The sequence below is a fragment of the Stegastes partitus genome, unplaced genomic scaffold (assembly GCF_000690725.1).
Source record: "Stegastes partitus isolate 25-593 unplaced genomic scaffold, Stegastes_partitus-1.0.2 Scaffold1568, whole genome shotgun sequence".
Classification (NCBI taxonomy): domain Eukaryota; kingdom Metazoa; phylum Chordata; class Actinopteri; family Pomacentridae; genus Stegastes; species Stegastes partitus.
Genome location: NW_007579299.1, coordinates 89,765 through 98,992, shown reverse-complemented (window position 1 = coordinate 98,992; position 9,228 = coordinate 89,765). Strand labels below are relative to the sequence as shown.

The 9,228-nt window shown below is 42.0% G+C and overlaps 1 protein-coding gene across 1 annotated transcript; it reads right to left on the bottom strand.

Moving 5' to 3' along the window:
• Positions 1-1,625: 1,625 nt before the first annotated feature.
• Positions 1,626-5,104, bottom strand: LOC103371345 (C-C motif chemokine 28-like). Its single transcript, XM_008300642.1, has 5 exons — positions 5,094-5,104; positions 4,876-5,026; positions 2,858-2,969; positions 2,654-2,726; positions 1,626-1,881 (listed from the first exon to the last, which is right to left on the bottom strand). Exons 2-5 carry the CDS (start codon positions 4,952-4,954, stop codon positions 1,834-1,836), a joined length of 312 nt encoding a protein of 103 aa, XP_008298864.1. The 5' UTR covers positions 4,955-5,026; positions 5,094-5,104; the 3' UTR covers positions 1,626-1,833.
• Between the last annotated feature and the right edge of the window lie 4,124 nt (positions 5,105-9,228).

Genomic DNA, 9,228 nt, shown 5'->3' with positions numbered 1-9,228 from the left:
AACTATGGGAGTTCCAACTTACCTACCAAAATAAAAGACGCAACATTAAATACAAACTCTGGCCTCCCTCTCTAACTTAAACAGGAGAAAACCGTTAAAGCAAAAGCAGCAGCTCACTCCATTCATACAAGACTTTACTATATACAAAAACGCTGAACGTTGTGCGTGTGCCGGTTGGGATGCCGCGAAGGATGGCCCCGCCCATCTGACCCTCTCTGCACACCGGTGAAGTCCTGCTTCCGTATTTAATACCGGAACTTCCGTTGGTCGGCCAATCCAGTCCTCGCTCCGGCGCAGTCCTGTTTATGTGTCTAATAGGAACACAGTAGCTAACACACACATCAAAGTAGCCAATGACGTATTCTATACAAATACGACCGCAGTCGTAGTTGTAGTAGTAGTTAGGGGCCGATGTTGTAGAAACACCGTAGCTCGTGACTGTGCTCACTGGGCGTGGTGATGCATTTAAAGCTTTAAGGATTATTTCGCTGTATTTCCCTTTAATGTGTCTAATTGGACTCTTCCCTGAATTTCTACGATGGAGATGGAGCCACAATAACTGACGTGATCATCACATAGCCACCCAGTGTTTCAGCATTTAAGATGAGCATGTGTGATACTGCCAGGCTTTATTTATTATCGCATTTTTGGTTCCCTGTGGTGGTATTTCTCTACAACGGTGGAGGTATTGTTGTCTTGAAACTCGTTCCTATAGCGTCTGTATTCACATTTTGACCCATTAAGTCCAGAAAGTACACAAAAATCCTATTGGTACTTCATGCAGTTATATTTTGGATGATAATGTGTGAGGGCTGCAAGGTGGCTCGGTGGTTAGCATTGTTGCCTCGCAGCAAGAAGGTCGCCGGTTCACGTCCTGGTGAGGACACCCGGCATCTTTCTGCATGGAGTTTGCACGTTCTCCCCGTGCAGCGTGGGTTCTCTCCGGGTTCTCCAGCTTCCTCCCACAGTCCAGAAACATGCTGAGGTTAATTGGTGATTGTAAATTGTCCGTAGGTGTGAATGTGAGTGTGCTTGGTTGTCTGTCTCTAAGTGTAGCCCTGTGATAGACTGGTTACCTGTCCAGGTGAACCTGCCTTCACCCTGAGTCAGCTGGGATAGACTCCAGCCCCCCATGACCCTAGTGAGGATTAAGGTGTAGAGATGATGGATGGATGGATGATAATGTGCATAGCTTTGTTTCAGCAGTTTGGGTTTGGCTAATTTAACATGGCAGCACTTTAATGAACAAAGGAAGAAATGGTTTTGTGACTCTGTGCAGCACTTATTTGGCCTCAAGCACAACCTGCTGGGACAAGAACTACCTGTGGACCTCGAGTCACGAGAAATAATTGCTGAGGTTGTCTGTAAAATTAGGAAGTAAAAATGTCTAAACCACATGAGATCCTGAGGTAACGCTAACCCCAAACTGGGTTTCATACTGTATAAAACTATAATTAACCAAAGTGAGCGTATCGCCTCTTTGTTCCTTTTGTCGTCTGCTAACATCTGATTGTCACTTCATTTATCTATAAGTTATATTCCCCCACTGAAACGGTGAATTTGATTTGTGCTGCCAGTCACACCAGACAACATCGCGTATACATGGGGAAATAAAGACACACAGATTGGCTGCATTTCACATTTATTTTGCGTTTTAAGTTCTGCTCCATTAATGCTGTCGTCCTTAGCTTTACAAAATAATGCCACAGACTGGTTTAAAAGCACGCCTTTATTCTTATCCTGATATTTTCAGGAATGAAACAAAAATGTAAATTAGCAGGAAACGTCGAGAGCCGCTCCTTTGTCTCCAGGTCTGGCTTCAGCTGCAACATCTCAGTCTTCAAATCTCCGTTTGAAGGCGGACGGACATTTTAGGTCTCCCTGTTCAAAGAGAGAAGCAGAAATGTGTTATTGGACTAGATTACATTAAATACGTTCATGGAATTTACCGCATGCTTCATTTGATGTGTTGTTGGTTGCAGAGCCTTCTCAAACACTTATATACCTGCTGAAAGGGTTAAAGTTCAGATGTTTTTACCCAAAACACACTTAATCGTACTTCTACATGAGTAATAATTTGACTCAGAACAGATTCTTTACTATGTTTACAGCTTTATTTTTTTTTAAATGACTCCCCAGTTTAAGACGCAGAACTTCATCAGTCTCATAGAAGAGTCATATTTCTCTATTTATCCGAGTTTAATGTCATAACAACAGAAATTTGACCGCCATACAACAGGAGAATATCTAGTTACAGCATGAAAAACGTCTTCATCAGACTTTATAACATGAAACTGATCTACGTTTTGTTTTCTGGTGTCGCAGTTCCACTTCAGAGAACCCAAACTATCGCTCTAACGGTTACCGAGTGGATTGCAGCAGCACTTTGTAGAGATATTAATGTTTTCATTAATTGCAATAACTCCAGTGGTCCTTTAATTTTTCTTGTAGCGCCACCTTCAGGTCAGTCAAAACCGGGGACGTCCCCGTCGGCCTCAGCTGACCGTCACGCGCAGAGCTATTTAGCAAAAACTAGCACTGCTAACATGCTAAACTGTAACAGAACATGTTGTGGAGTATGTTAGCATTCTGGAGTTAGCATTATCTCAGACGCAGCCGTTTAGCGCCACCAGCATGTCTGTCTGATTCTCACCTTCTTTATCCTCTCATTGATCCGCTTGTGTGTCGGGCTGATACACTGCCATTTAGTCCTCGAAAGCCGAATGCTGGAAACAAGAAAAAAGAGAAATAAAACATTTTATGTGACCCGCTCCCGTAGCAGTGAGGAGTAGCACAGCGTGTTTGGTTGTGTGTATCATGTCCTTATATTTGTGTTTGATGCTGTTTTGGTGCTTACACAAAGGCCTCGGCGCAGCCTCCTTTTTTTCTCAGTTTAAAGCACTCTTGGATTCGGCCGCGTATCTTGTTGTCAACTTCATAACAGCAGCTTAGTTGTAGAAAATTAGAAGCTGTGACAGACCAACACACACACACACACAGGGAGAGATTGTTAGTTGATCAGGGTGCAAGTTCACCATTTGTCTTTGTTTTCTGATTCTCCCGCTCTGATAACAACTATTAGAACTCCTGCTTATGACAAAACACCAAATCGTCTTAAATGGCAAATCTTCATATTTGAGAAGCTGGAACCACAAAACAAAACTAAGTTAAGATACACAAGAGCAACAATAATAATACTGACAATAATAATGATGGTGTTTCAGAAGATACCCAAACATGTAGTGATAAAAAAAAAAAAAGATTTGATTAAGATTAAAGAGATGTTTTTAGACGACTTTTTTCTGTCTTAATGTTGTACTCTCAGACCCATGTACGCAGTATAATGAAAGAAAATCTGTTGAGCATGAAGTTTCCTCTTCATCGTTTACCTTAAAGCGCCACCTAGTGGAGGGACTCTGCACAAAAACATATTTAAAAGACACCGGCCTCATTTCTCATACTAACTTGAACTTGCAGCGTGTTCTTACACAGAATAAGGATTGTGGATTTTCCACCTCTTACAAGCTCTTGCAGCTCCTGCATCCAGTCCAAAGTCCAGAATCAATCCCGTTTATATGATTACAGCTGAACAAACAGGAGCTCAACCTGCTCAGAAGTTAGAACATGGAGCTCGTGGACCAACATCCTTTTGCCTGGAAAGTAAGTTTAGGCTTTAAATCTCCAAAACTCCAGGCAGCTTCTGAGCTCCTGTCACACTTTTACTCACTGTGGGCTATTTTTTATTTTTATTTTTTTACTGCATTTTAACGTCCTGCTCTTCTAGTAGAGGAAATTCAAGAGGTTATAATGCAATAAATCATCAAAAAGAGAAAAAACAAAGGTTCAATTTCTTTGATTATTTTTTTTTAAATATATGTACCAAAGTTCTAGAATCAACGTTTTTCTAAATGCCCACAGGTTTTACCAAAACTATAAAAAACTGAACAAAACAAAAAGCAGTGTACTACTACATAGTACAGATGCTTTACTTTATGTTTTTATCACTTTTACAAGATAATTTTTCAGTCGCATCAACAGCTGAGCTGGGTTGCGTCGAGGAGAATTTTTTTCCAGAATCTGATGCGAAGAGTTTAATTTTGGGGAATTTTTATTTGTGACATCCATCCATCCATTATCTATACTCCGCTGAATCCTCACTAGGGTCATGGGGGGCTGGAGTCTATCCCAGCTGACTCAGGGTGAAGGCAGGTTCACCTGGACAGGTAACCAGTCTATCACAGGGACCGTTAACAAATGACCTCGGCCAAAACTCAATGACTTTACATTTATTGCTTGTAGTGCCACCGAACTCACATCACACATCAGTGACCTCCCTCTGGTTGTAGTGCAGCACATAGATTGGGCTTTTATATAGTTTCAGGGACTAGCAGATACTATCTTGTGCGCTATGGGATACTGGAGGGTTTTTTGGGGGTTTTTTTTGCTTTGTAATTTTTCGCTTAGATTTGGTTTATTTTTGAGACCTCACATCTTTTAATCTAAACAGTTTCTGGCTCTGATGGATAATTTTGTTTATTTTTTTTGTCTTTCTTTTTTCTTTTTTTTTTAACTGTCAGAATGAACGAACCAATACCGACCGCCTGCATGCTGGAAACATTGCGCTGATCTCAAAATTAGGATGTTTTTTACTTTAAGTTTGTGCATTATGTGGTTAAGTTCAATACAAACAGCCTTCTGAAAGACATTGGACATCTGATATCAAGGCAGTTTGATAATTCAGACTCTGACAGGTCTAAAATTATATCTTGTGTTTAATGTTTAGAATCCAAAGTCTCGAATTAGTTGCATTAAGGTCCAAACTACGATCACAACAGAACAAATCCCCCATAAATGAGCGTTCATAAAGAGCCGTACCTTCTGACGCTGAGACGAGCATCACAACAGCGAAGGAGAGCAGGAAAATCCAGCGGCTGACGGAGAGATTCTTCCACATCTTGGCAAACCGACTCAGTCTGGATCTCTGCTGCGAACAGCTTCTTCACCAACTTTCGTTCGACTCGTCAGACTCCGATGATGTGCGATCTTATGTAGTGCAGCTTCACACGAAAGCAGGAACTGCTGTGGTCATGCACAGTGTGCTTTACTGACATCATACAGAAAGCAACACATCTGCAGCGTTGTGTTTTACCCGCCTGTATATTTTTAGGTTTCTAAGGTATTTAATGGCAAGGTCCCTCCTCTAGTGTAATGACTTCAGTGACACATTAATCTGCATGATAGAAAAATGCACGCATACGCCCAAGTACGGCGATATTTTGGGCAACAGATGACTTCAACAGTTTGTGGTCGATCTTGTTCGGTCAAAAATTATCTCCAAAATTGGTAAATCTGTAATATTATTAGTTTATTGTTAGTTATGTTAAGTACTTATAATACCATAGTGTCAAGCTTTAGTACTACTGGTGGCCAACAGAATTTACAATATTGATATTGTCACAATATCCATCTGGCAAATTCTTCTTTTATTTAGTTTATTGTGGATTTTGTCCCTTTTTTTTGGCAAACAAAATAATTTAAAATATGGGTGAGATGGAGAGAAAGTGCTATGTACAGTTGAAAGCAGAAGTTTACATCAAGATGACTATGCCTTCAGACTATTTGGAAAAACCCAGATGATGATGTCATGGCTTTGGAAGCTTCCGATAGCCCTAACTAACCCTAACTGACAACATGTGAGTTAACTGGAGGCACACCTGTGGATGTATTTTAAGGCTCACCTCAAACACGCTGCTGCCTTTTGTGACAACATGGAACATCTAAAGAAACCAGCCGAGATATCAGGAAGAGAACTGTGAACCTCCACCAGTCTGGTTCATCCTTGGGTACAACTTCCAGATGCCTGAAGGTTCCACGTTCATCTGTTCAGACAGTTCTATCAAGTATAACCACCATGGGAATGTCCAGCCATCATAGCGCTCAGGAAGGAGACGGTTCTGTGTCCAGAGATGAAGTGTTTTGGTTGAAATGTGCGAATCAACCCCAGAACAGAAGCTGAAGACCTTGTGAAGATGCTGCTGAAGCTGGTCAGAGAGTCATTATCTACAGTGGAACCAGTCCTGTACCGACATGGGCTGGAAGGCTGCTCAGAGAGGAAGAAGACATCACTCCAGAAGAACCATAGAAAAGACAGATTACAGTTGGTAGATGCACACAGGGACAAAGAGCTCCATCAGTGGAGACATGTCCTGTGGTCTGATGGAACTAAACCTGAACTGTTTGGCCTTAATGACCATCGGTACATCTGGAGGAAAAAGGAGGAAGCTTGAAGCCTGAGAACACCATCCCAGCTGTGGAGCACGGGGGTGGCAGCATCATGCTGTGGAGGGACTGGTGACCTTCACAGAATAGATGGCATCATGAGGAAACATTGTGTGGAGATATTGAAGCAACATCTCCAGACATCAGCAGGAAGTTAAAGCTTGGACACTAATGGGTCTTCAGATGGACAATGAGCCTCAGCATAGCTCCAGATTAGCTACAGAGAGGCTTCAGGACAACAGAGTCAGTGTTGTGCAGAGGCCATCACAAAGAGCTGATCTCCATCCTGGAGAACATTAGTGGACCTGACTTAGTTCCACCAGTTCTGTCAGGAGGAATGGGCCAGAACTCATCAGACTGTGGAAGGAAACCCAGAACGTTTGACCCAAGTCATAGAGTTTAAAGGCAACGCTACCAGATACTGAGGAGATGGATGGAAACTTCTGACACTGAAGGACGTAATAAAAAAAGTCTTTCTCTCATTATTCTGGTGTTTAGCAAATAGAAATAATGTTGGTAATCCTATCATACCTGAAACAGGAAAAGTTTGATCTGATTTAATGTCAGACAGTGAGAACAAAAAGGTTTTATGTCTTTTCATACAGTGGATGTAAACTTCTGGGGCCTCATTTATCATCAGTGCATAGAAAAGGTTCTAAATTCTGTCGTACGCATGAAATTCAGAGTGTGTGTACACAGTGTTGATAAATCTCACGTGTTCTTAACCTCCGTGTTTGTGCACGTCGCCTTCAGAAACGCGTCCAAATCACCGTATACGGCAACAACACGCCGCTTTATAAAGCAGGTGAAGATTTATTTTTTCCTCACCTGTCGTCATCATCGTGACACAAAGGGAGAAAAAAGGAACTTTTCTGAAACTGAGATCGAGGTGTTTGTCAGCGAGGTTGCAAATAACCAGAAAATATTGTTTGGTGCGTGAAATGTTGGGATGAGCAGCAAAAGGAAAAAAAATGCTGCATGGGACAAGATAACCACCGCAGTTATTTCTGTTGGGTCAGAGGAGAGATCGCTGGCAGCATTTTTAAAAGTGATTTGACGTTAAGCTCAGTGCCAAAAAACCCGTCGCAGCCCATGAAAAAGAAATGACTGCAACTGGAGGAGGACGAATTAATACCGAACATTCACCCAGCGGATAACTCTGATCACTACAGATGACATGTTCTGTTCTAAGTCCAGCTAAAACTTCTCACACTCTGTGACACTCACCAATAAGCCAGCCGTCTTCAGCAGCTCCTGCTTGGAGACCCACAGAACTGTTCTGCTCAATGAATGAGTCGTGTTCCTCCAAGCCGCCGGACAACAACGTTGGATAGCCACAAATGCGCATCGCAACTGATCAGTACGTTGATTGAATGAAACCCTTTTCTATTTACAAAGTTAAGCTCGTTTAGTGATGCTGTTTTGACTGTGATGTGGGTGCAGTCTGTGGCTCCACTTATGTTTGGGAATCCAGCGACGGCGTTAAGTCCCCGTCTGATTTGGGCTCATCGGTGATGGCTGTAAGGGAACTGGATGTGGGCTGGGACCAGGGGAGTTATGGCATCCAACACTGCCGGCTTGATCCTGCTCAGCGGTGGCTGGAAACGCCTCATATGTCTCCAACCTCACGCTGGAATGTACCGGTGGTCAAAATCCCTGAATGCTTTCTATTTGTAGTTTCACTGTTCTACCGCTAGATTATGTGCGTACGCATGGTCAGAGGTGTGTGTATAGTTACACACATTCCTAAATATGAGTAAAAGTTGCTAAATTCCATTCTTTGCGTAGGAATGTTCGTCGGCACTGATGATAAATGAGGCCCCTGACATGATGAGCACTAACACAGACCTCATCTTACTTTTCCTTAAGCAGTACTTCGCATAAGTGAATGTAGTAATAACAAAGAAAAAAGCCAGTTTTCATGATGTAGAAAAGCCACTTTCAGACGTTCAGCATGTGTCATATGAACTTACTGGCATGAATGAAGCAGCATTTTAATGTTGTAGCTGGTTGTTATGAAGCTAATCTAAGTGCTTTGTATGCTGTTGGGGGGTTTAATCGCTAATTATTATAACTTTTATAACTTTAACCAGGTCCCTCATTGCTCTCCATTAAAACAATGTGTTGACTGGAGCAGCTGCACGTGATCGTTTAATTTTGCGCAGAAGAAAGAGTCACATGACGCGTTACACTTCCCCTTTTATGTGAACACACACTGAGTATGGAGCAGAACGTCTGAGCTAAAGAAAGTCTGGATACGTCTGGTTCTGGTGTCGTGTTCCAACCTCTGCTTCCTTCTGCCCACATAGTGTCCAGTATATTAAACAATCAGTGGCCAAATTAGTTGGACGTGTTTCCCTGTATAGCCAACATTATGTGCCTTTAGTTTTTGTGTTTTACATGTTCCAGCACTTTCTATTAATCTGCCTCAACAAATGCATCTGCTTTAGGCCTGTTTGTCATTTGTATCCTCCTGTTTCTGCTAAAACAGGCGTCGTGCAATCACTCAAGAGGGAAAAAAACAAAGAAAAAGACATTTTAAATTCATTTATTATGCTCTTTTGACAACAAGTCGATAACAACACCACAAAAACAGATTTCAAATTGAGGTAAAATAATAAATTACTTCTTCGAAATGGCCTTCGGAGTTCAATAAAAAAATAACTTTTGTCTTAAATAGTCGTTTATGCAAAAAGGAAATAAATAGTAAAGAGGCAGAAATGTTGTCAGCAGCTCCGTCACGCTTCTTCAACCAGCAGGACCTCGTTCAGCAGCGACAGGTCTGGAGGACAGTCCAGCTCTCCCTGCAGCACGGACGAAGAAAATGTGCAGTTAGACAAGTTCAGTTAGTTTTTTTGTCATGATAAATCGTCTGTTTTCTTGGGTTCTTCAGATCCTGTGACATGAGTCTCCACTAACTTCACATCTGCACACATGTGGGGGGAGAGC

Bases quoted from the DNA above. Each gene is read 5' to 3' on its own strand.
- LOC103371345 (XM_008300642.1), bottom strand. From the start codon at position 4,954: ATGTGGAAGAATCTCTCCGTCAGCCGCTGGATTTTCCTGCTCTCCTTC. The intron at 2,727-2,857 runs GTAAGCACCAAA...TCTTGTTTCCAG, and splicing joins GGCTGCGCCGAGGCCTTTGT to CATTCGGCTTTCGAGGACTA. The intron at 1,882-2,653 runs GTGAGAATCAGA...CTCTTTGAACAG, and splicing joins TCAATGAGAGGATAAAGAAG to GGAGACCTAAAATGTCCGTC.